Source organism: Colobus angolensis, unplaced genomic scaffold (genome assembly GCF_000951035.1).
Source record: "Colobus angolensis palliatus isolate OR3802 unplaced genomic scaffold, Cang.pa_1.0 Scaffold111, whole genome shotgun sequence".
NCBI classification, from domain to species: domain Eukaryota; kingdom Metazoa; phylum Chordata; class Mammalia; order Primates; family Cercopithecidae; genus Colobus; species Colobus angolensis.
Genome location: NW_012112142.1, coordinates 5092453 through 5119970, shown reverse-complemented (window position 1 = coordinate 5119970; position 27518 = coordinate 5092453). Strand labels below are relative to the sequence as shown.

The window sequence follows — 27518 nt, the reverse complement described above, 5'->3', positions numbered from 1 at the left end:
GTGTTAGCCAGGATGGTCTCGATCTCCTGACCTCGTGATCCGCCCGTCTCGGCCTCCCAAAGTGCTGGGATTACAGGCTTGAGCCACCGCGCCCGGCCACATCTTTGATTTTTTAAAGAAAATTTGAAACAGAATGTCTGAGTTACAGGATTGTAACCTCTTAAAAGTTCTTAATATCTTGCGAGATTACCCTCCAGGAAGGCTGTACAGACTGACACTTGTCTAGGTATTCTTTAAGTGTTTATAAAGCTAGTTGCTCTGGTCTTTTATAATTTTAAGATATGTAGCAAGGTGGACTGAACTGTAGCATTCTGTTGATCACAGGATAAAATAAACTACCTTATGTAACTTGTTTTGTAGACTCTGAAAATGCTGTGTATATTTTTAAAGTTGTCATCAATTTTATTTCATCTCTCATAGGCATAAAGATAAATTCTTATTTTTGTAATATATTTAAGCAGGGAAGATTTGAGTTTGTTTAATGTTTTCTGTGTATTTTTTGTGGCATCTTCAGCTAATATCTTAGAGATGATGTTTCAAAATTGTTTGCTTACATTTGGTTAGATAATATGTTTGCCTTTAAATACATTAATGTGTAGAAGGAAGTTTTATATATCAAACCAGATGTTCACAAAGGTACTTTCCGAGATTAGATATGAAATACTGTATGCTTAGGTCTAGTAGGGATTTGTGGCTGCTTAGGCTTTGTTAGTGCTTGGTGTCAACAGCAGTTGATAAAGTGATCCGTTTGATTTATGTATCTTTTTTGATATGTAAAGATATTCCCTAGGGAAGTTTTACACACTAATTAAGAAATGCATAACAAATTTGACATCTTTTCATAAAAAAACTCAGAAGTGACTTGTTTGGATTTATTTGATAATTCTGAGCTGTTCTTTTCACACAGGAGCCTTCCAGAGCCTCTCATGACCTATGAGTTACACGGAGATTTCATTGTTCCAGCCAGTAAGTATTATGTAAAGGTCATAGGAACAGTTTTGTAGTTTGTAGTGAGCATAAACTAAAAATTTCCATATGAAAAATTCAACTTGTTGTTACTGCAGTTTGTGTTAAAAATAGAAATCACTTTAAATGATGTTTGGTCCCTCCCCCCATCCTTAGAAGGTGACTAAAAGGGACAGTATATTCATTCATTTGTTCACATGCATTAATTATTTCCTACTATGTTACTGGATATGTAAAGCCAAGACAGGATTCTTGTCCCCATGAGACAATTCCATAGAAAGTACTGGGCCTTTACTTACTCCTCATTATACTACAAAATGTACAATAATGGCATGAGCAAAACACTGAGGGAACACAGAAGTATTTAACTTGTGAAAGGTTGGGGAGATGAGTAGATTTGGAAGGATTAGTAGTTTGGAGATGGCTTCACATAGAGAGATACTCAGATCTAAATTACAGACAGAAGGAATATTATGAGATAATGCCAGAAACCCAAACGGTATTTGATGCAGAGTGACTAGTATGCGATCAAATGTTAAATGAAAAAGGCCTATAGTTGGTGGAATTTTGTGATTGATTTTTTTGTGAGTCATACTCATTTGAGGTTTTCTTGTTTTCTGTTATATGGCTCAGTTTTTATATTTGATGCGTGCTGTTTAATCATCATAGTCTTCTGAAGTACGCTGGTTTTAGGTATTTAATAGAGAAGGAAATGAAGGTTGATACATGTTAAGTAACTTGCCAGATTATAGGGAGCCTTATTTAAAATTCAGAACCCTAGTTCCACGAGTTAAAACCTGCAGTATTGGTTTTCACAGGTGCACTGACAGTAGCTGTAATTGTATTTTCATTTCCTTTTATTTTCTCCTCTTGGATATATTCCATAGTTTAATCTGTTGAAAAACTTAGAGCATTCCCTTTGGGACCAATGTTACTGCTGCCTGAACACTGCTTTAAATGTTACCTTCTTGTGAGGTCCCCGCTCCAGCCAGTGTAAAGGTTCCTCCTGTGTTGCAAGAAGAAGTAGTGTGTAGGCCCTATTAGACTCTACATAGAAAAGAGGCTTTTTCAAAAACTGGGTTCTATTCACTTCTGTTTTCACATGGGGAGAGGATTTTTTCAAAAAGAGAATTTGTGAGATCAAGGGAGTGGGGGAAAATTTTCTCGGCAGAAACTCAAGTAAATGCTTAGTTGTTTTGATTTCTTCCCTGTGGCATTTTTGGCAAACTGGGGAAAGAGAAATTAAACTTAATTGGAGGACAATTGTTTCATGTTGTTTGCCTTGGAGACTGGAAAAAGCAGAAGAGTGCCAGTTTTAATCGAGAATCCTTTGAGAATTAGAGAAAGATAAAGTGATTATGGAATACAGTTTTAAATGACCACAATCATTAGTATTATCATCATGCCCCATTACTGATGGCAGTGTTTTTGAAATTTGAATATCAGTGTGTTTTACCAAATGAAGAGGTTCCTAAGAGCTAGGAGCTTACATCTTAACAGGTAATAAAATCTGTGGTGGTAGAAAATAAGTTTAAAGAATTTGTTGAAGGCATCTTTGAGCAGAGTGGTGAAAAGGATTGTAGAAACGCAGACAAGATCATCACCTGTTGGACCAGTACCTTGTGTTTTGCTTCCTGACTTTGTGGGAATGCTGCAATAGTCTTCACAGCGATTTGGATAACAGGACGGTCAGACAGAAATACTATTTCTACTGTAATCACTGGCATGGATTTGCACCTAAGTGCCATTATGGTTGGAATGGGACCTGTAGTAACTTGATTTAATGAGAAAAAGTACATGTATTAAATAGGTGTATTTTAGGGGCCAACGTTTCCAATGTACACTTCAAGTTTTTATTTTAATCTCTTGAGTACCCTTCTCTGCACTCATTGCCTCTTTTAGAGAGTGTGGGAACAGATCTTCCTAATCTTTTGCATATGGACTTTTAAGTATCAAATAAAATAGTTACAGAAATCAGGTGGCCAAAATTAGTCTCCCCTTTTGAATGCCGTTGGAAAATCGGGATTGTGGTTAAGCTGTAATTTTCTGTGAACAGTGAGACAGCTTACCTTGTTTTTGCTCGTGTCTGTTAGCTGAACTGACTGCTAAAATTACAAAGCATCAGCAGTCTTTGTTACCACCTCTCTCACCAGCTTGAAAACTAATTTTTGATTTTTCTTAGTCATGTGCAGTGGTTTCCATCTGTTCTGTGGCGATGAGATAGTCTCTTCTCTTCTGCTCTCCCTGCTGAGAGTTCCCAAGGTTTCTCCTGGTCCCATCATTTTCTCTTATCAGTTTCTTTCCTGTCGTTTCCTGTTGTGAACCTCCGTGTTAATTTCTAGGGTTCATGATACAAATATAAATTTCGTTTCTATTTTGTCACCACAAAAGGCACATTTGTTTTATGTTCCTTGTTCTAAAAAGAAAGCAACTTACTTCTGTCAAAGGTTGACTGCATTGGAAAAGTTAAAATTTTTTTTCTTTGAGAAAATTAAGTTAATGTAACTTTCTCTATCAGCTGAATTCCAAACTAAACTTATAAAAGGAACCTAGTAGATGATCCATCTTGGGGGAGACTATAATGGACTTTTGCCATGGAAATTTGTAAGACAAAAAGGCAGTTAACTGGTCTATGAGGAATACAAAAGATTGCGTCCACCACAGGAAGGCTAGCAGGCAGGCGTCTAGCTGGATGTCTTACTGCGTGATGTCTGTTACCTTTGAGAATGTTGTGTAAGCCATGATCTGTGTGTCAGCTTTTTGGCCTCTAAAAGTCCTTGCTGTATCATGTTGGTAAGAGTGGACTCATGCCTCAGGGTTGGAGTCATGGTGCTTAGTACGAGAATGACAACTAAAGGCTGAATGCCTGTTGCATCAGAAGAAAAAAACTCTTCACTGTCACTTAAACCAAAACACTCATCTTGCTATGTTCTGTGTGCTTTCTTCCTGTAATCAGGTTACTTGGGAAGCAAAATCATTACCACAAAGATCTTTGGTTATTTATCATGAGAAGCATAACTATAATCGGATCCAAGACATTGGTGTTTGCGCCAAGACATTGGTGTTTGCCTAACCAGAATGTTCTATCCTTTTTGATAAACCTTCCTGGGAAGCAAGACAAAAATCATGTGATTCTTGCTAGGGAAGGGCTCAGGAACCCAGGAATTAAGGGAACTGAATGCTTAGTGGCATGCCTCGCTCTTGGCCTGTTGTATTCATTTCACGGTAGATGCGAACGCCATAGGAGAAATGCAACACTTGATGTCTGTTGACTGAAGCCCTTTATCCCTTGGGAAGTGCTTGGATGGTTACTGCTAATGCCTTTCTAAAATTACAGTATCATTGACTTTTGACATTTCAATATTGAAATAATTTAGCATTTATCTGCCTTGTGTCTTTGATAAGCTGTACGATCACATCTTTTTCAGTTTCTGTTAGTTGGCACAGCATCATAAGCAGATGGACATTACAGTGTGGTAGATGCTGATTTGTAGTTACACAATTAAAATGCCTTTTCCACTACAGTAAGCTCCTAATTCCCTGGCATATTTCAGGAATTTGGTATTATGATTAATTTAGTATCCTAGTTTTTTTTTCTTTTTTAAAAAGGTAGGCTGGCTGTTCATTCTTTGTCAATCACTAGCAATTAAAATAAAATAAATTGCATTAGCATAAGCAACTTTAGATGACTTATCTTCAAAAACTTTTTTGGAGTACCTTTAAGGTATTATGTTGTAGCTACATAGAAATACTTGCTAATAGAAAGCTCTGATTAATTTCAAAACAAGATAGAGAAAAAAATGGTTTTATTTTAAAAGCCTAGAGTATATTTTTTGAAGAAGAAGAAGAGGGAAAAAGACTTGGCAGGAATGGATGTGTGATTTTAAAATAGATGAGGACGGGCTAGCAGGAGAGGCACTGAAGATAGTGAAAGGTTTTAACTCTATTTTTCAAAATCAATTTCACTATTTTGAGAAATGAATGTAATTCATAGAGTATGGGAAACTTCTCTAGCTTGTGTTTCTAAATAATGAATCCTAAAATATTTAAACTAGGTTTTCACTGGAAAAAGATCATTATTAATGGCAAGATAGACTCACAAGTTAGTAGTAGGTTTTTAGTGCAAAGTTTTCCAAAGTTTTTAATTTTTGCAATGTAACATTCTTATCCTCAGTGGTTGTCCTTTTATTCCTTTGGGATTTCGACTATTTTGCAGAGTCTCTGCTTTAATTCTATTTTTAAAAATCGAAGCTGTGAACTGAAATTGTTACACTGTTTTTATTTTTGCCAGTGTTGATTGGTATCTTGGTTTTTATACCAGATTAAGAACTGGGTTATAATTTATTACCTAATCTTTTAGACAGTTTTGTTTTTGTTTTCAGTGATAAATTCAGTTTGTATCTAGAAGTTTTTTTATGATGTAACACGATTTGATTGTGTTCTTTATGTGCCTTTTAATTTCTTAGCCTTTTTGCATCCTTTCTCTTTCGCAAGAACTGTCTTAGTGTCCTCTATTGTAAAGTATCATTTTTCATTCTCAAACACTATTATTAGGGGTGTAAACTGGAACAAACTTCTCTTTACAAACATTGGAAACAATCTAAGTGTTCATAAAATCAATGGTAAGGTGCTCCATTTAATGATACTGAAAAATGTCCATTATATATTAAATAAAATAGGTTGTTTAGGCATTTCATTACAAAAAAAAGGAAGGAAAACTCTGCAGGATTTATGCTTAAAATTTACCAGTTTATTTTAGGATGAGGTTTATTATGGGTAGCTTTAAGTGGACTTTTTGTTGAAATGTAACATAGGCTCAAATCAATATACAGCTTAATGAATTTTCACGCATAATCAGATCAAGCAATCAAACATCATCAGAAGCCCTTTCTCATGCCCGTGTGGTCATTATCCACTCCCTTGAGGTGTGATCACTCTCCTGACATTCTAGGTTGGGGCTGCAGCATTTGAACTTTATGTAAATGGAATCAGAGTATATTCTTCTGTATCTGGTTTCTTTTACTCATTTTGTGAGAGTCATTCATGTTGTATGAAATATTCCTTCGTTTTCATTGCATTCTGTTTGAAGATGCCACAATAGATTTGTCTGTTCTACTGTTAATGAACATTTGGGTTGTTTCCAGTTTTGGGCTAATAGAACGCTGCTGTGAATATAGGAGTATGTGTCTTTTAATGAGTGTTTATGTGCATTTTTCCTGGTTATATACCTATGAGTGTAATTTTTGGGTCGGTCATAGGGTATGTGTTTGTTCAGCTTTAGTAGATAACTGCCAAACAGTTCTCCAGAGTGGTTGAACCCTTTAACGACTCCCATCTAGTTAGCATATGGAAGTTTCAGTTGCCTCATGTCCTTGCCAAAGCTTAGTATTCATTTAAAGCCATTCTGGCAGGTGAATATTACTCTTTCATTGTGGTTTTAATTTCTGTTTCACCGTTACAGGTTTATTCTGTTTTCATAGGTTTTTTGGTCACAGGAATAAATCTTTTGTGAAATTCCTGTCCCAGTCTTTTGCCCATTTGTCCGTTAGATTGTCTCTTTTTTCCCTGATTGGTTTGTAGTTCTTTCTAATCTGATTGCATGCTGTTTCTCATATATATATATTTCAGATATTTAGTACTTTATACTAAGGTCATTTTCTCTGTGTTGTCCAAGATTTTAGTATTACAAGTATTTAATTTTTGTCATAAGAAAAAAACTATTATCCTTTGGGGGAAAAAAAATGTCCCTTTCTTGATCTGCTTTACCTCTCTTTCCCATTCTCTTGTTTTTTACTTTCTGAGCAAGTGTACTGAAATCTCACTCTTCACACCTTCTCCAGCAGCTCCCTCGTTGCTTAACCCCCTCATTTTAGTAGAAAGGGACTCTCAGTTGATAAACCTGGTGATACCCAGGGCCCTTCTCCCAGTCTTTCCATTCCTTGACCTCTCTTTAACTCTCGAGTCCATTGGCTGTGCCCAGCCTTTGCAGGTTTCTTCTCAGTTGCCTTCCTGATGACATCAAAGCTCCCTGATCCTCCCACTTCCTCCTCCTCCTCGGTTGCATTGCCTGCTTGTCTTAGCCCTTGACTTCACGTCTCCCTGTACCTCTTTGGAGCCCTTTTCCCCGCAGTGCCCTCAGTTAGCTTTCTGTAGAAGTTGGGCAGCTTTGTCCATGAGCTAGTGGTCACACCTCCTGGAGAACGTTTCTAGCCTTGATCTCTAAAGCCTCCTACTGTTCCCATCTACTGCTAGAGACCAACCGTTTGAATGTCACTTCCTCCATTCCCTCCACCATCATCTCCTTCCTCAAGACAGCTTTGGCTGCTATGTTTCTGTCTGTTGGTGGAATTGGCCCTGTTATCAGACAACCCAGATGTGAAACACTGCTCATCTCTGCCTTCTTCCTTCTGACCCACTGCTAGTCTGCTGTTAAAACCTGTCAGTTCTGCTTCTTCCATGGTAGCGCTCAAATAATAATAGTAACATTGGCAGCAACAGTAATAATGGCTAACAGTGATTGAGTGCCCACACGTGCCAGCCACGGAGGCTAAGTGCTTTGTGTATATTATAGCATTGAATCTCATAATGGCCTCTTAAGATACTGTTTTCATTTCGCACATGAGGGAGCTGAGGCACAGAGAGGTTAGTTAGGTAATTTGTTCAAGACCACTCAGCTATCAGTTAGAAGCAGCAATTCCCAGGTGTAGTGACGGTCCTGACATACAATCTTTTGACTTTACGATGGGCTTATTGGGATGTCCCCCCATTGTAAATCATAGGGCATCTATACTTCTTTGTTCACCTCCCTCTTTGTAGTTCTACCACCTACCTCCCTTTATTTATTTATTTATTTATTTTGAGATGGAGTCTCTCTCTGTTACCCAGGCTGGAGTGCAGTGGCACTGCAACCTCTGCCTGCTAGGTTCAAGCCATTCTCCCACCTCAGTCTCCTGGGTAGCTGGGATTACAGGTGCGTGCCACCACACCTGGCTGATTTTTGTATTTTTAGTAGAGATGGTCTCACCATGTTGGCCAGGCTGGTCTTGAACTCCTGACCTGAAGTGATCTGCCCACCTCGGCCTCCCAAAGTGCTGGGATTACAGGCATGAGCCACTGTGCCTGGCCACCCCTCCTTTCATTTCTTATTTCTTGTCTCCCAAATAACTGTTCCCTCTTAACTAGTTCTTTTTCCCATTCTAATCCATCCTTTAAAAAAAATATGAGGCATATCTTCCTCAAATTTAACTCTATTCATATCCCTTTCTTGCTTTATTTTCACTTGACTAATTTACAAGCCAACAGTGAGACAACTTCTTCATATTGGCCTTTGCAGACCAGAGGTGGCCTCAGGATACCTTTCGTAAGAGCTGTCTCCGCACCGGCCCTGTGCTTCTTGTCATGCTATTTACTGAATCTGGAATGTTCCCTCTGCCTCTCAGTCCTGCCTTTCCTTGAACCTTTCCCCATTCTTCAGGACCCAAACTTCAAGGACTGTCCATTATGAGAGCCTTCCTGAGCTTCCCTGGCCAGCCCTAAGTGAACCTCCAAAGCCACTTCTAACCTTCTTTTCTGTCAGCAGTAAAGTTAGAACCTAATTTTCTTTTGTTGCTTCTTTGACACCTGTGAAAACTAGCAAAATCTTCAATAACAAACATTTTATTGATTTGATAGTTTTCCAATCAAGAACACAATAAAGGGAATTGGGGTACACTGTTAATAAGAGCCACGTATAATAATTCCAAAGTTGGAGGGTTAAGGGAATGGATTAGTTTCCCAGGGCTGTTGGAACAAAGTACTTACTATTAACCAAGTGGCTTCAAAAAATCGGCATTTATTCCGTCACAATTCTTAGAGGCTGGAAGTCTGAAATCGAGATGTTGGGAGGGCCGTGCTCCCTCTGAAGGCTGTAAGAGGGATCCCTCCTTGCCACTCATAGCTTCTGGTGGTTGCTGGCAGTCCTTAGCATCCCTTGGCTTGTGGGTCCTTCATTCCAGCCTCTGCCTCTGCTGTGGCAGGACAACCTCCCCTGTGCTGTCTGTACATGGCCACCATCCCTCTCTTTGTTTTCTTATAAGGACACCAGTCATATTGGATGAAGAGGCCCCACCCTACTTCAATTATGATCTCATCTGAACTGACATCTGCAGCAGCTCTCTTCCCAAATAAGGTCGTGTATTAAGCACACCTTTTTATTCTGATGTTTTGACATCCGGGGCCTCACTGACCCGAGGAAACTGCCTCTCAGGGCTAGCCAATTCCTGGAGATATTAAACTTCTGCAGACTTTTCACATGGAATTCTCCAATCCAAAACCCCGTGACCCCCCTCCCCGCCAGCCTCCTCTGCGAGCCCTTACACTACAGGCTGTATTCTCCTGCCCTTGTGACTTCAGTCCTGAGTGCCAGCAACTAGGGACAGCCCTTGCGCTGCAGTGCCCACTGAAATAATTTAAACCAGCCAGTCCTCAACCTGCGCACCCCGCCTTGCCCATTCTTTCTTGCAGAAACTACAGTAGAGGCTTTGCCCACATTCCCTGTTCTCCCTCTGCTTCTTGATCGACGCTGGTGCTTCCCCACATGGCTCTGCACAACATGCCATGCCGTCTGTTTCTAGGGCTCTGTGAGTCTAAACTTTTCTCTTCCTGACAGTCATTTTCATGCATGCCTTAGCATACCTGATGACATTAAATCCCACGTAGAGTTTAAAACAGCCACACTCTGAGTTCTAAGGGCTAGAACTTCAACATACTTTTTTTTGGGGAGGGGAAATCCAGTTCAACCTGTAACATGGAATAGGTTATTTGCTTATATTTGACTTGTATTCCACTGTGGCGTGACCCAGTGACGAGACCCCATCGAGTAAACGACAAACAGACATGAAACGCAGCATGTCGGAAGGAGAAGCTTAGCAGCTGTCCATTCTGTAATATAAACCAAGGGAAAGGCACCGATTGCAGCCACACTGACATTAGCTCATTAGGGGAGGCACGAGAAGATTCATCATAAGGAGAAAGGTTTTTTTTTTCCTTTTAAAGATGGCAAAATATGTTTACATGCTCCATGTTTGATAATCTTGAACAGAAGAGCTGTTGTCATTGTTTGCTTGGGAAATATATTTGATTCTGAGTTCTCTACTAACTATTGTTTTCTTTTTCTTTTTCCTTTTTTTTTTTTTTTTTGGAAGAAAGCGGCAGCCCAGAATCTCGGGTTAATGCGATCCATTTCTTGGTACACAAACTGCCAGAGAAGAATAAAGAGATGTTGGACATTTTGGTGAAACACTTAACAAAGTAAGCCTCTTTTTCTTCACTTTGCTCTGGGTGCTGGGTCGTGCTCTGGGATTTGTGATGGGTGGAACTGGGGACCACACCTGGAAGGGCAGGCTGTATGTTTGACTCATTGTGTGTATTTTGGACAAGACTGTTGAAATATGCTTTCATGAAGTTGTATAATTATTTGCTTAACATCTCCGCCAGCAACTCAGGGTTTGATTTGAAGTGAAAGAGGAGAATGTTATACATTACCCTATACACAGATTCTGGAAATGTGAATATAAATTTGTTAGAATATTTAGCTTGGTTTCACACCTACCTAACTCTAAGTTTGAACATGTCCTTTAAGTTGACTTAATTCAATAATGGGTAGTTATTTTATAGATTTCATTCTCTTTTCCTCCTCCTTTTAAAAGTCAGCAAAATCGAATCAGGGGAGAAATTATCCCTTTCTTTAAGTATACAGATCATTCTAACTAGAATTTTAGAGGTGAAAGGAAGCTGAAGAATGCTGTATTTTAGAACCTTTATTTTACACAGAAAGAAAATGAAGGACAGAAGATACTGTGATTTGCCAAGGGTCCCACTGCTAGTTTAGCTATTTATTCGTTTGGTCAGCAAATATTTAGTGAATGCCTTTTTTAGGTGCTAGTGGATACATAGTTGAATAAGATAGTCTAAGTCCCAACTTTCATGAAGCTTACTTTCTAAGGGGAAAATATGAAAAACAGATTACAAATGAAAATATAAAATAGCTTCAGATGATAAGTGGCAGAAACACAAAGCAGAGTAAGGGGACAGAATATATTGAGTGTGAGACTATAAAAATTGTTATTATGCAAAGGCTTTTTGAAGATGGTATCTTTGAGTTTAGACCTGAATAAAGTTGCAGGGCTGCTGAGAACAGTTGTCTAGGTGATTGACTGCACAATGATACTGGGCTGAAGGAGTGATTGTGGGTGCTCTGACCAAACTTTGCATGCTTTTACAAGGGTGCTGCACAGTCTAGTATTCCTTGGAAGCAAAAGTATAATATTCTGGGGAAAGAGTGAGTTTTCTAAGAAGAGGGGAACAGTAAACTAAGGCTTTTGGGGGAAGCAAGCTTAGCACCTACAATTGGCCCTTTGTGAGTTCTGCGTGGGCAGATTCAACCAGCTGCTGATCAAAAATACAGTATTCCCTGTGGACTTGAGGGTTGATTTTTTTTTTTTTTTAATTATTTTTTTTAATCCGTGGGTTTCCTGGGTTGACTGTAGGACTTGAACATCTGCAGATTTGGGTGTCTGCAGGGGTTCTGACATCAATTCTCAGGGGATACAGAGGGCCGACTGTACATGGAATTATTAAGAAAGCCATTGTGGTTAGAGTAGAGCACCAAAGAAAGGGAAGTAAAGGAGTAGGCAGCAGCGTCTGCATGGAGAGTTTCTCAGATCTGGTTATTTCAGAGGTAGATGTTGAGGACGGTTAAGTCTCTTGACCCCTTGTTGTTAAGGAAATACAGAGTTGCAGACTATTTGCAGTCCACAATTTTTGCTCCTTTGGTTAAACAGATTCCTCCCCCCTTACCAATTTCAGCGTTTCAAATCACTCCAAGCAGAACCTGATGACCGTGGCAAACTTAGGAGTGGTGTTTGGACCAACTCTGATGAGGCCACAGGAAGAAACTGTCGCTGCCCTCATGGACTTGAAGTTTCAGAATATTGTTGTGGAAATCTTAATTGAAAACCATGAAAAGGTAAAATTCTTTTTTTGTTCTTTAAGAGATTTTGTTTTTGGCTTGTCGCCATGTACTACACAATGATTATCTTAGATTTCCCTTTTCTCTCTCTGTTTTAAAAAAATTCTTTTATCCTCACTATGATGAACTTGGTTCTCAGAAGTTCTCATTGAGCTTCTATCTTCTGATGGAGTTCCATAAATGTGAAATTTATCTGGTCTTTTGTTATCTCACTGGTTTAATGAAGAAGCATTTAATCCAGATGCAAGTGAGTATCAAGGCAATTGTGAACTGTTTAGGACTTCTGTTGCTTTTATTCCCATCTTTGGATTTCTCACTCAAATTCCATGTGGCACAGCAACTCTGTACTCTTGAGCAAGTTAGGGCTTTGCAACTTACAAGAGAAAATAAGGCAAATAAGGTTGAAAGGATGTGAGATGGGGCCAGAAGACCATGAGCATCATTGAGAGTAGGGGTTGAGGGGCAGCAAGGCCAGCCCCTGCTCTGCACCTGGGAAAGTTGCCTGCCTTCCAAAGAGTCTTTCTGGTTATACCTAGCTGTTGTGAATGGCACATAAAGGAGGAGAAGTTGAGGAAGGGTAAACTCTTCAAATACGCTTAGGCATTGCATCTGGGCAGCAGGGAAGGGTACATATTCCTGGGGTGTGGTGGATGGGGTTGACTCAGGAGATCCACGTTGGGGTGAGCAGAAACTGCTTTAATATACTCTTCCCTCCCACCAAACCCACTCGACATATTAACTACTAGAAATAAGTACTGTTCATGATTGTCACTTTGGGGTCACTTTCCCAAATTACTGTTATTTTCTCCTTGATTACATATTGTCTATGGCTACTCTTACAATACAACAAAAGAGTCTGGTAATTACAACAGAGACCAGATAGCCCGCAAGGCAAAACTACTGTCTGGTCCTTTACAGAAAAGCCTTTCATATCCCCCAATCTAGAGCAATAATTTTCAACCCCGAAAATCCACCTGAGGGACTTTTTTAAGTGGCTGCATAGCTGTGTGTATTCTGTTAAATTTTTGCCTTCCCAAGAATTGTGATAAGTAGCCAGCAAGAAGATCTGCTGATTTAGGGAGGAAGTGTCTCTTCTTAAGAACTTAGGAGAGGACTTCAGTCTGGAACATGAAAGAAGTTTTCATTAGTATTTGAGAAGGTTTTGTTCATAAGTGTTAAAACATTTCTCATTTTAATAAACAAATGAGTGACTAAGCATTCTGAGAGTATGACATTTGTTGATGTTAGAGCTGGCCCATGCCAGTTTGTGTTTGAATTCAGAATTGCAAGGAGCTGGTGTCTATTCAGTTTAGCTGGGCTTCGTTTATAAGTGGGGATGAGATAATCTATGAGGGAACATATGGAAAAAATGCTTTCAGGATGCTCTTGGAGTGCTGTTCTCAATAGGACCACCTTGAGCGCCTGCCTCTCTCCCGCTGTCTCAAGCCCCCTCAAAGTAAAGCTTCCACTTATTAAGAAAAATGATGATGGTGACTCATAGCTAAAAGTGTGCTTTTATTTTTATAAGGATGTAAATATAGTTTTTAAAAACACTTATTCTTTAGGGCAGTACTTTTCAATCTTCTGGAGATCACAGACCACTGAGAAGCTGACAAAAGTTATTCACCCTTTTGTTAGTAACCCAGATAAATGCACATAAATCCTTCTTTTTCCCCTTAATTGTTTTAACAATTTCAGTGGGCTCACCTGCATTCCTGAATCTGTGGACTATAGGTTAAGTATTTATGGTTTAAAATGAATAATCTCTTAAGTGACTTGCTTTCTTACTTGTTTCTCTATAATCAAGGGGAAACATGACTTTAAAAAACACATTATTTTCTTCCAATGATTTTTATATATATTTTTTTCTTCATTCAGTCACCCGTAGATGAGCACTTTGCTAATAACATTCCTGACTTCTGCCTCTAAGATAGGGAGCTGGAAAACTCTTAGAATGCTTGGTCATTCATTTGTTTATTAAAAGGTTTTTTAAAATTGAGATTGCATCATATGCCAGACATGTAGTAGGTGCCGGATGTGCAGATGAATGTTCCAGCTCTTGTGGGAAAGCAGGTCGTCATCTGGGGGCGGAAGCCATGTTTTGGGACTTGGATCCCATAAACGTACCCCAGTCTAACATGTTACATAACTTATTTTCTTACTTGTCTATTTCTCCCTGCTAAGATCTTTGAGGCCAGAGATCTTTTTGTCGACTTATAGTAATACCTGGTACATATTAGGTGTTCAGTTAATATTTATGGAATGAAATAATGAATTCAATACATTTTGAAGGGGTTGGAGGACTGGGAAGAGACAGGCAAACAGAAATGTAGTCCCTTTGGGGAAGGCATAGCAGGAGTATTTCTTGGGTACTTGTTGCATTGGCTGTTTGCTGGAGCAGTTCCAGCTTGTTGCTAATGTTGGTTCTCATGGAACAGATACGCTTGAAAGCTGATTGGGGATTTTCTTTACCATTATGGTAAAAGAAGCTTGTTTATGGGTGTAAGAATTTTTGTTTTGCCTTTTTTTTTTTTTTTTTGCCAGTGATTGTGAATTTATGCCTCCTTTTATGATCCTGTCAAACTGTCATTAAGCCTCATTAGTGTGCATTTAATCCATCCAGACAGCTCATGGAAAGATGGCTACTATTCAGTTTTAGAAAGAAGAATAATTAGACTACAAGCTTTGAAACAATGTTACAGTAGCTCAACAATCATTTGATTACATCCTAATTAGGAAACTTTTATGCAATTTATTCGTGAAAATACTGGCTCTGGGTCTTGGTCTTGGATAAAAGGATCTCCATTTCATGCTGCAACTGCCTGTTTTCTTCCCTTTTTGAAACTGGGGAGATAAGTACATGATTTGTCTGCTGGGAAGTAGATGGTGCCGCTTTCACCTTGTTAATAAATTTTGCAGGAATTTTCCAGTAGCGTTGGCAAGCCAGTTATAATAGTTACAGCAGACGAAAGTGGCCTCGCTCTCAGAGCTTTATAGAGCTAAGCAGAGGTCTTTCGGTTTTCCTTCTCTTCCCTTTCTGTGGCTAGATGGTTCTATGAATGCACAGCCAACGTTAATTAAGTGTTCAGGCTTTCTATTCAGAAGGGAGGAATGGACATCGAGTTTCAGATTCTTCACTGTGTGCATGGGTTTAGGGTTGGAAGCAGGGTTGTGTGGCAGGGTTGTGGGGTTAGAGATGGGGGATGTCAGTTTGGATTAGTTAACAGTTCTGAGAACCTAAATTTCCCCATTACCTCGCCTTGTCTCTTCCATTTCATCCTTGTACACTTCTACTCCCACTCCTGGCTCTTTGTTCCTGCTCAGTTGGACTTCACTGCAGAGTCCAGGCTCTGCTCTGAGGAAGAATATTTTTGCTGACAAGGGTGCTTGTGCAGAAAAACTTCATATGGATGTTTGGATCTATGTTAGCCACAGGTTTCCCTGACAACTGACTTAAGTGCACCCTCCAGACGATCCTAACATTTGACTGTAGAGTGGGGAGGGAAGGATCTAGTCCCTCTTAGTGTTTCAGGACAAGATGAAAACAAGAGAGGGAGTAAGGACAGAAAAAGTTTAAAAGAGTAGTCTGAGAAAGGAAAACATTACAGTAATGGATGAGGGGGGCAAAAAAGGAGGATTAAACTGGGGGAGGAAAGGAAGAGGCCTATGTGTGTCACTGAAAGTGACTCTGATGGGCAAAAATGACAAGAGAAGGAAGTCATTTTCTTTTCCTTAGTTATTTGTTTTTCCTCCCTAGGAATGGGAAAATTGTTGACTCCAGGAAAGTCAGTAAAGCAAAGAAGAAACTTCAGCATGTAATTAAAGCAAGATTGCTCTAGATGAATTTTGGAGTTAGAAAAAGGCCCCTAGTTAATCTGCTTTGGAGATGACAATTTTTCCTAGCCTCCTTGCTGTTTTTATAAATCTGTATATGCTTTATAGGAGACTTAATCCATATGTTTTAGCTTTATTTACACATAATAAAGATGTGGGCTGAGCACGGTGGCTCACGCCTGCAATCCCAGCACTTTGGGAGGCCGAGGCGGGTGGATTACCTGAGGTCAGGAGTTCGAGACCAGGCTAGCCAACGTGGCAAAACCCTGTCTCTACTAAAAACAAGTACAAAAATTAGCCAGGCATGGTGGCAGGCGCCTCCTGAGGCAGGACAATTGCTTAAACCCAGGAGGCGGAGGTTGCAGTGAGCTGAGATTGTGCCACTGCATGCAAGCCTGGGTGACAAGAGCGAGATTCCGTCTCAAAAAAAAAAAAAAGACTTTAAAAAGTTCCTGGGCCAAAATATTATCAAGGTCTTTCTTCCTTTGTAAATGAGAACATTTTGTTTCCCAGGTGGCAAAGGGTGCTGTGAACTTTTCAAGGATTTTCAAATTGGGGTTGTGCCTTAGGATTTGTGAGTTTTGCGTAAGTTCTGTTCTTAACAGAGTATACTTGTCATGCATTAATTTGGTGCATTTTTTTCCCCCAGTGCCTGCTGTGAGTCATTCATGGTGTGAGATTTGGGGGAAGTAAAGACAGTCCAGTAGGGGAAAGAAGAAATGTCCAAAAGTAGCTACAAGATATGGCAGAGGATAAGTACTTTGAGAGAGAGACAGAGAGAGAATGAGCGAGAAAGTGGCGGCAGCTTCAGAGGAGAGTTTATGTTCAGCTGCAGGGAATCTGGAAAGTTTCCCCAGTAAGTGCTTTGAATCAGTTTTATAATGGAGTTTGAACAGGTGGAGATGTTTTAAGAGGACATTTCGGGTATGGGAGACCATGTAATCAGAGAAACACAAAGAGGAGGTACGTGTTCTGGGAACGCAGCTCTTGTTGGAACATGGGCAAATGGCAGGAGATGAGATTGGAAAGAGATTCGGGCCAGGTGTGGGAGGTTGAGAATGCCGCTTTAGGACTTTTGCATTTACTTTTATAGGTACTGGGACCACTCATGGTTTTCAAGTAAACTGCTTCACAAAACTTAATCTGACAGCAGGATTTGCAGTAGGAAGTAGAGGAATGAAAGGCTAGGAGAGAGGTTATTTGGCAAAGTTGAAGGACATGGGAGTGAGAATGGGGAGTTCCAGGGTGGACAGCATCATTTGGTGAGGTGGAATGGGCAAAACCCGGGGACTGGTTTTGTAAGGGGTCTTGGGGAAGGTGTGATAGAGATTCAATCCTGGGACAAAATGGGTGTCAATAAAAAAAGGAAGGAACAAAGGGGTTTGGGGGAGGAGTAAGATGAGTTCAGTTTGTCACATGGTGAATTGTAGTTATCTGTTCAAGATAAGTCCATTAGACAGAGATGTAGCACTCAAACTTATAAGTGAATTGTGAATTTAGAGGTAGAAAGTATAACGTAAGGTGTAAAGACATGAGATTGGCATAAGAAAATATTTATTGGATGCTCATGATGCTACATGCTTTGGGTCTACTAGAAAGGGTATTAATGTAATTCTAGTGTATGTGGATGCTTCTTTGTGTATCCATACACTTAAAAAATATACATATTAGGCCAGGTGCTATGGCTCATGCCTATAATCCCAGCACTTTAGGAGGCCGAGGCAGGCGGATCACAAGGTCAGGAGATCGAGACCATCCTGGCAAACACGGTGAAACCCCATCTCGACTAAAAATACAAAAAAAAAGTTAGCCGGGCGAGGTGGCAGGCGCCTGTAGTCCCAACTACTCGGGAGGCTGAGGCAGGAGAATGGTGTGAACTTGGGAGGCGGTGGAGCTTGCAGTGAGCGGAGATCGCGCCACTGCACTCCAGCCTGGGCAACAGAGCGAGACTCTGTCTTAAAAAAAAAATATAAAAATAAATATATATATTAAACATAAAATTCCTATTGCATAAATATATGTAATAGTATCCCTATATGGCTGTAAAATTCTTATTATGTATATTATCTCTTTATACATCTGAGAGAAGTGAGGGTGAGAGCTTAACTTGCTCATGAGCACACAGCTAGTAAATGTGGCAATGCTTGGATTTGAACTGAGATTGACCCCCAAAGCCCTTGCTTTTCATCACTAGGAGAAGACAATAATATCCTTGAGAAACACCAAGATTTTCCTGTTAGGGGTAATAGAGGAGCCAGAAGAAACCCAGGCAGGATCAGGTCAGTGCTAGTGTCAGGGTTGTCTGGGGGCATTGTCAAGGATGCCAGACATGTCCCAGGAGATGGGCGAGTATGAGGACGGACAAGTGATGTGAGCTCATGAACCAGTGGCGTGAGTGAACTCTTTCAACAGTGACATTTCGTTATTTTTTTTGAGATGGAGTTTCACTCTTGTTGCCCAGGCTGGAGTGCAGTGGTGTGGTCTTGGCTCACTGCAATCTCTGCCTACCAGGTTCAAGTGATTCTCCTGCCTCAGCCTCCCAAGTAGCTGGGATTACAGGCGTGTGCCACCATCCCTGGCTAATTTTGTATTTTTTAGTAGAGATGGGGTTTCACCATGTTGGCCAGGCTGATCTCGAACTCCTGACCTCAAGTGATCCACCGGCCTCGGCTTCCTAAAGTACTGGGATTACAGGCGTGATCCACCACACCTGGCCTAATGATGACATTTCTGTTGAGAGCCAGAGTGGAGATCAACTTGTAAGGTGTATGTGAATGAGTGATATTCAGTGTCATTTTTTTGTTGTTGTTGTTTTTGTCATATGGCAAGAATAAAGCAGGAGGAAAATCCAGAATAGACGTGGAGGGGAAGGACAGAGCAGGACCGCTAGCAACTGAGTTTTGCATGGTTCACTGGTCACCCTCAGAGTCTCGTGACCTGTTAGCTCATGTCTGAGGTAAGGAGTTCTTTAGGGGGTGAACCTTCTCAGGAGTTGCTGAGTCTGTATAGATTGAGTCATTTATTTTAATTTTTGTGGGTACATACTAGGTGTATGTATTTATGGGGTACATGAGATATTTTGATATAGGCATGCCATGTGTAATAATCACAATGGGGGAAATGGAGTCTTCATCACCTCAAGCGTTTATCCCTTCTTTGTGTTACAAGCAATCCAATTATACTCTTTTAGTTATTTTAAAATGTATAAGAAATTATTGTTGACTTCAGTCATCCTGTTGTGCTATCAAATACTGAATTTTATTCTATCTAACTCTATTTTTGTGCCCATTAACCATCCCTGCTCCCCCTGCCACTGCTCACTACCCTCCCCTGCCTCTGGTAATCATCATTCTATTCTCTATCTTCATGAGTTAAATTGTTTTACTTTTTTGCTCCCACAAATAAGGGAGAACGTGTAAAGTTTGTCTTTCTGTGCCTGGCTTATTTCACTTAACATAATTACCTTAAGTTCCATCCATGCTGTTGTAAATGACAGGATCTCATTCTTTTTTAAGGCTGAATGGTACTCCACTGTGTGTAAGTATCACATTTTCTTTATCCATTTGTCTGTTGATAGACACTTAGGCTGCTTCCAAATCTTGACGATTGTGAGTAGTGCTGCAATAAACATGAGAGTGCAGAGACCTCTTTGATACACTGATTTTGTTTCTTTTGGGTATATACCTAGCAGTGGGATTGCTGGATCATATGGTAGCTCTGTTTTTAGTTTTCTGAGGAACCTCCCAACTATTCTCCATAGGGGTACATTGCCACCAAGAGTGTACAAGGGTTCTCTTTTCTCCGCATCTTTGCCAACATTTTTTATTGCCTGACTTTTGGATAAAAGCCATTTTAACTAGGGTGAGATGATATCTCATTGTAGTTTTGCTTTGCATTTCTCTGATGATTAGTGATGTTGAGAAACTTTTCATATACCTCATTCTTATATTTTATACACGATAATGTAGTAAAAACTCATGTTTATAATTTGACTCCCTCCTCATCTCCCCCAACTTCCTAAGGGCCCTTGAAGATTCTGAAGAGCTTGTGAAAAGCATCAAAGACCATATTAATCAGGGTGGTTTTCTTCTAATATCTGTCTTAATACTGAAAAGTTGGCAATTTATAAAGTAAGGAATATAATGTTACACTCAGAATTACTTAATATAATAACATTCAGATTAGATCTTATTGAGTGTTTTAATTGGATTTTCAAGGAGATTTGTAAAATTTGGTGCTTTGGTTGACCTAAGCTTTGTGTGGTACTTCAGTGTGCTCTGATGTTTCATTGCTTTCCTGATGATCAGGAGGTTTTTTTTCTAGTATTAGCCTGTGTTAGTCTGTTTTCAGGCTGCTGATAAAGACATACTCAAGACTGGGAAATTTACAAATGAAAGAGGTTTAATGGGCTCACAGTTCCACAGGGCTGGGGAGTCCCGCTGCACAATCATGGCAGAAGGTGAAAGGCATATCTTACATGGTGGCAGACAAGAGAACTTGTGCGGGGAAACTCCCCTTTATAAAACCATCAGATCTCATGAGACTTACTATCATGAGAATAGCACGGGAAAGACTCGCCCCCATGATTCAGTTATCTCCCACTGCGTCTCTCCCACAACATGTGGGAATTATGGGAGCCACAATTCAAGATGAGATCTGGGTGAGGACACAGCCAAACCATATCATAGCCTTTATGTATTATAGTTTTTGTGGATGACTTTGTGCCAAGGGAGAATTACATTTCATGTACATTAAACATTTCCTGGACAAGGATTCTTTATAACTTTGTAATAAGCATTTTAGCCATTGTAATAGGGACTGTGGTAGAATGTATCATTTTTTTGGTGTGACAGTGAAGGCCATTGTGGTGGTCTTGCTTTGTCGAAATGGCTGATGGCCTTGTACTGTCCAGAGGTGTCTTCATGGCACTTTGATTTATCCTTGTTTGCAACATGTGCTGCAAAGTCCCTGAGTAGTCTGTGTCCTCCAGTCACAGAGGAACCTAGACAGAGCAGTAGGGAGAAGGGCATATGTGTTTCCCATATGTCTTAGTCTGTATTGTGTTGCTATAACAATACTTGAGAGTGGGTAATTTTTAAGGAACAGAGATTTTATTTCTTACAGTTCCGTAAGCTGGAAAGCCCAAGGCTGATGAGCTGCATCTGCCAAGAGCCTTCTTGATGCATCGTCTCATGGCAGAAGGCAAGAGAACATGTGACAGAAGAGTGACAGAGAGAGTGCATGTGCAAGCGAGTGAGAGCCAAACTTGCTTTTCTAACGAACCACTCTCGATTACAGATCTATGCCTGAGATAACATGAATCCATTTGTGAGGGCAGAGACGTCATGACCTAATGACCTCTTAAAGCTCACATCTCTCAACACTATTACACTGAGGATTACGTTTTCAACATATGTACTCTGGGGGACGCAGTCAGACCATAGCAGTGTCCAGTGTAATCACCAGAATAATAAGTTACATGCACATATAGAGGAGTATCGCACTGCTTTGTTTTACTCGTTAACCCTGCAACCAACTTTATGACCTGCATCTACCTCTCTTTGCCACAATCAATAGGATGCATTGGTGCTCCTAGGTTCATGGGTGTAATTGGATTCCCATTCAGTCTCAACTTGCTGCTTTCCCAGTAACAGCCACATATGGACTGTTTTTGATAAGGAGCATCCACTGCTCCATTCCTGAGGCTACAAACGCAATATACGTCCTATCCCTCTTCTGTGGGTTGGTCTCTGTCATTCTTTAATATATAAAGAGACTGAGTGAGAGTAGTATCCAAACCATTTTCCTTCAAGTGCAAGAGTCTTCCAGTCTTACAGCATGCTTGCCATTTAATGGGAAAAAGAAATCTCTTAAACATCTAGCCAAAAATGCTTCTTGATTTAGCTTTGCTGGCACTGGGTTGCTAGGCAGCACTAGTTTTTATGTGAGCGAAAAATAAATGTCTTAAACAACAACAATAGCAGCAGCAGTAATAAAGCTGCAAAGTTTCTAAAAGGTTTGTGTCTGCCGGAGTATTGACTGTTCAGTGTAGAAGTCAAAACCCCATAGCAAGAATATTTGACAAATTTTCAGACTCCCCCCCACCGCCAGTTTTCATGAATGTTGACTTATTTGGCATTGCTATGAAAATGTTACTGTTGTGTGTGTGTGTGTGTGTGTGTGTGTGTTTCCCTTCTCAGCAGGGCTTTGCATTTTCTGGAGTGTTTAAAAGGAGACTTTAAAAGCACAGGAAACTTTCTGTCTTCCTTTCTCTTTCCTTTAAGGAGAGAAGGGAAATAATAATGACATTGTCTTCCTTATTCTGTTTTTCTTTAGCTGTGGCATTGGAAGCTTCTGCTGTCATGTGGCTCTGTAATGGTAGATTGTATTTTCCCTTGGGACCAGAGTGGTTTGATAAGAGCAAATTGAGGAGAGAGTCATTCTGCATCATTTTGGTGCCCAGTGTAGACAAAGCACTGGGAAATTGAAGGGCTCCAGTGTAAAGGATGCATAGATTTATTCTTTGTTGTCTAAGAAAGCATACTGAGTACAAGTGAACAGTCCTTGCCAGGAGGTGAGTTTTTGATTCAGTAGAAGGAAGAACTTCATAATATTTATAATAATGAGAACATGTTCATGTTAGGGATGGGATTGAGGTGGAAGAAAGCTAGCAGGCCTCTGAGGTCCTGCCCACTCTGAAATTTTCTGCCCAAGTGTCTGAAGATGTGGAGCTGCAAAGACAGCTCCTCGGAGCCCAGCTCAATGCTTAGAACTTGGCATTCGATCAGTATTTGCAGAATAAAGTATGGTGATGAAGAATATGACCCTTTTCTTCATTGCGTTTTTAGGTTGTTTATATTCCCAGGAACACAAAGAGTACGTGGAAGGGAAGATAGGAAGGAAAGAATGAGAGGGCGAGTGTGCTGGCGTATGTGTAGGTTGGCTCCAGGGCAGGCACCATCAAGGCCTTTTCTTGAGGGGAGAGGGTAGTGTGGGCTATATAGGGGCTTGAGTTTTTGCCTTAAGCTAGTGCTCTCCTTTTTTTTTTTGTTTGTAAAGTAAAGCTTTTAGAGTTGTCTCTCTTGTATCTCTCAAGATAAAATGAGGAGCAATAGTAATTATAATAGCTAACATTGATTGAAAGATGATTGTGTGCCAGGCACTAGGCTGGGCTCCTTATATGACATTTAATTGAAACATTCCATAGACAGTATAGTATAATGTGGCACAGTGGGCTCTAAAATGGAATTCCTTGAGTTGAAATCTCAGCTCCACCCACCTGTGTGAATTTTTTTACCCATTTTTATTTTAGATTTGGGGGTACAGGTACAGGTTTGTTACAGGGATATATTATGTGGCGTTGAAGTTGGAGCTTCGATCCTGTCACCCAGATGGTGAGCATAGTACTCAATAGGAAGTTTTCCCACCCTTTCTCTTCTCTCTCTCTGTCTCCCTCTCTCCTTTTAGAGTCTCCAGTGTCTATTACTTTTATCTTTATGTCTCTGTAAACCCAAGATTTAGCTTCCACTTACATTTGAGAACATATAGTGTTTGTTTTTCTGTTTCTGTGTTAGTTCACTTAGGATAGCAACTTCTGGCTGCATCCATGTTGCTGCAAAGGACATAATTTTTTTTTTAAATTTATGGCTGCACAGTATTCCATGGTGTGTATGTACCACGTTTTCTTTATCCAGTCCACCACTGACGGGCACTCTGTTGATTCCATGTCTTTGTTGTGAATAATGCTGCGATGAACATACAAGTACTACATGTGTCTTTTTGGTGGAATGATTTATTCATTTATTTTTTTGGATATATACCCATTAATGGGATTGCTGGGTCAAATGGTAGTTCTATTTTTAGTTCTTTGAGAAGTGTCCAACTGCTTTCCACAGGGCCTGAGCTAATTTGCATTCCCACCAACAGTGTATAAGCATTCCCTCTTTTTCCCACAACCTCACCAGCATCTTATTTTTTGGTTTTTTAATAATTGCCATTCTGACTGGTGTGAGATGGCAATATGGTTTGGCTCTGTGTCCCCGCTCCAATCTCATGTTGAATTGTAATTCCCAGTGTTGAGGGAGGGACTTGGTGGGAGGTGATTGGATAATGGGGGTGGATTTTCCCCATGCTGTTCATGTGATAGTGAATTTTTCTGAGATCTGGTGGTTTGAAAGTGTGTGGCACTTCCCGCCTTGCTTGCTCACTCTCTCCTGCTCCACCCCAGTAAGATGTACTGGCTTTTCCTTCGCCTTCCACCATGATTGTAAGTTTCCTGAGGCCTCCCAGCCATGCTTCATGTACAGCCTGTGGAACTGTGAGTCAATTAAGCCCCCTTTCTTCATAAATTACCCAGTCTCAGGTAGTTCTTTACAGCAGTGTGAGAATGGCCTAATACAGATTGTATCTCATTGCGGTTTCAGTTTGCATTTCTGTGAAGATTAATGATATTGAACATTTTTTTCATATGTTTTTTGACCATTTGTATGTCTTCTTTTGAGATGTGTCTTTTCATGTCTCTTGCCCTCTTTTTAATGGGGCTGTTTTTTCTTAATTGTTCGTTTAAGTTCCTTATAGATTCTGGAAATTAGTCCATTGTCAGATGCATAGTTTGCAAATATTTTCTCCTATTTTGTAGATTGTCCGTTTCCTCTGTTGAGAGTTTCTTTTGCTGTGCAGAAGCCCTTTAGATTAAGTCCCATTTGTCTATTTTTGATTTTTGCTTTTGGGGTCTTCATAGATTCTTGGACTAGGCGACTGTCTAGAAGAGTATTTCCTAGGTTTTCTAGAATTTTTATAGTTTGAGGTCTTACATTCCAGTCTTGACTCCATCTTGAGTTAATTTATTGTATATGGTGAGAGGTAGTAGTCTAGTTTCATTCTGCTGCATATAATTAGCCAAATTTCTCAGCACCATTTATTGAATAGGACGTCCTTCCCCCCTTGTTTTTTGTCAACTGTGTCAAAGATGACCTAGTTGTAGGTGTACGGCTTTATTTCAGGGGTCTCTGTTCTGTTCCATTGGTCTCTATGTCTATTTTTTGTGCCCATACTATCCTGTTTTGGATATTGTAGCCTTGTAGTATTGTTTGAAGCTGTCTTTGTTCTTTTTGCTTAGGATTGCCTTGACTGTTGAGGCTTTTTTTTTTTCTTTCATTCCATATGAATTTTAGAAAAGTTTTCTAATTCTCTGAACAATGACGTTGGCAATTTGATAGAAATGTTGAATCTGTGGATTGCTTTTGGCAGTATGGAGATTTTAATGATACTGATTCTTCCAACCTATGTGCATGGAATGCTTTTCCATTTATTTGTATTGGCTGTGATATCTTTCAGCTGTGTTTTGTAGTTCTTCTCATGGACATCATTCATTTTCTTGGTTAAATATATTCCTAGGTTTTTGTGTGGGTGTGTGGCTATTGTAAATGGGATGCAGTCTTGATTTGCTTCTCAGCTCAGATGTTATTGATGTAAAGAAATGTTGCTGATTTTTGTATGTTGATTTATATCCCGAAACTCTGCTGAAGTTGTTAATCAGTAGTCTTTTGGCAGCTTCTTTAGGGTTTCCCAGGTAGAGAATCATATTGTCAGTGGAGAGAGATAATTTGACTTCATCTTTTCCTATTTGGAATGCCTTTTCTTTCTCTTGCTTGATTGCTCTGCATAGGACTTCTAGTACTATGTTGAATAGGAATGATGAGAGTGGACATCCTTGTCTTGTTCTAGTTCTTAAGGAAAATGCTTCCAGCTTTTACTCATTCAGTATGGTGCTGACTATGGGTTCATCATAAATGGCTTTTATTATTTTGAAGTATCTTCTTTCAATGCCTAGTTTGTTTTTTCTTTTTATCATAAAGGCATATTGGATTTTATCAAATGCTTTTTCTGCGTCTATTGAGATGACCATATAGTTTTTGTTTTTAATTCTGTTTATGTGGTAAATCACATTTATTGATTTGGGTAGATGAACCACTGTTACATCCCAGGAATAAGGCCTACTTGATCATGGCAAATTAACTTTCTGATATGCTGCTGGATTTGGTTTACTAGTATTTTGTTGAGGATTTGCATCTGTGTTCATTGGAGATGTTGGCATGTAGTTTTTTGTTGTTGTTTTGTCTTTTCCAGCTTTTAGTGTTGGGATGATACTGGTTTCAAAGACAGGGTTTGGAAGGGATCCCTCCTCCTCTATTTTTTGGAATCCTTTCAGTAGGATTGGTACCAGTTCCTTTTTGTAGGCCTGGTAGAATCTGGCTGTGAATCCATCTGGTCCAGGGCTTTTCTTGGTTGGTAGGTTTTTAAAATTACTGATTAAAATTCATTACTCCATTATTGGTCTGTTCAGGATTTCTCTTTCTTCTTGATTCAATTTTGGGAAGTTATGTGGTTCTGTGTTTGCAGGAATTTGTCTGCTTCCTCTAGATTTTCTAATCTGTGTGCATAGAGATCTTCATAGTCGTCTCTGGGAATCTTTTTTATTTCTGTAGGATCAGTTGTTATGTCACCTTTGTTATTTCTGATTGTGCTTATTTGGATCTTCTCTCCTTTCCTTTGTTAATCTAGCTAGCAGCCTATCAATCTTGTTTATCCTTTCAGAGAACCAACTTTTCATTTCATTGATCTTTAGTATGGTTTTTTTGGGTCTTGGTTTCATTTAGTTCTGCTCTGATTTTAGTTATTTTCTTTTGCTAACTTTGGGTTTAGTTCTTGTTTTTCTGGTTTCTTTAGGTACAAGGTTAGGTTGTTAATTTGAGATCTTTCTACTTGATGTCGGTGTTTTGTGCTGTAACCGTTCCTCTTAACATTGCTTTTGCTGTATCACAGATATTTTGGTATGTTATGTCTCCATTTTTGTTTGTTTCAAAGAAGTTTTTCATTTCTGCCTTAATTTTGTTTACCCAAAAGTCATTCAGGAGTTAAGTTGTTTAGTTTCCATGTATTTGTGTGTTTTTTTGAGTTGCTCTTGGTATTAATTTCTATTTTTATTCCATTGTGGTCTGAGAAGATCCTTGGTATGATTTCAATTTTTAAAATATATATTGAGACTTGCTTTATGATTGAGCATGTGTTCAGTATTTGAGAATGTTACATGTGTAGATGAGGAGAATGACTATTCTGTGGTTGTTGGGTATTCTGTAGATGTCTGTTAGGTCCAGTTAGCCAAGTGTTGAATTTAAGTTCAGAATTTCTTTGTTCATTTTCTGCCTCTGTGCTGTGTCTCGTGCCATCAGTGAGGTGTTGAAGTCTCCTCCTATTATTATGTGGCTGTCAAAGTATTCTCTTAGGTCTAGAAGTAATTGTTTTATAAATCTGGGTGTGCCAGTGTTGGGTGCAAATATATTTAGAATAGTTAAATCTTCTTGCTGAATTTAACCCTTTATCATTATGTAATGCTCTTATTTGTCCTATTTTACTGTTGTGGGTTCAAAGTCTATATTTTCTGATATATATAAGAGTAGGGACATCTGTTCTTTTTTGATTCCATTTGTGTGACGATTTTCCTCTGTCCTTTTACTTTGAGCCTAGGGCTGTGATTACATGTGAGATGGGTCTTTTGCAAACAGCAGAAGGACGGATCTTGGTTTTAAAATTCAGTTTGCTGGTGGCTCAGGCCTGTAATCCCAGCACTTTGGGAGGCCGAGACGGGCGGATCACGAGGTCAGGAGATCGAAACCATCCTGGCTAACACGGTGAAACCCCGTCTCTACTA

General features: G+C 39.7%; 1 protein-coding gene across 1 annotated transcript in view; it reads left to right on the top strand.

Moving 5' to 3' along the window:
- Positions 1-27518, top strand: part of ARHGAP10 (Rho GTPase activating protein 10) — a 341948-nt gene that overhangs the window by 227282 nt on the left and 87148 nt on the right. Inside the window, exons 16-18 of the mRNA XM_011956701.1 lie at positions 908-966; positions 10149-10254; positions 11812-11971. Coding sequence (XP_011812091.1) covers positions 908-966; positions 10149-10254; positions 11812-11971 — 325 coding nt within the window. The remainder of the gene's footprint in view (positions 1-907; positions 967-10148; positions 10255-11811; positions 11972-27518) is intronic.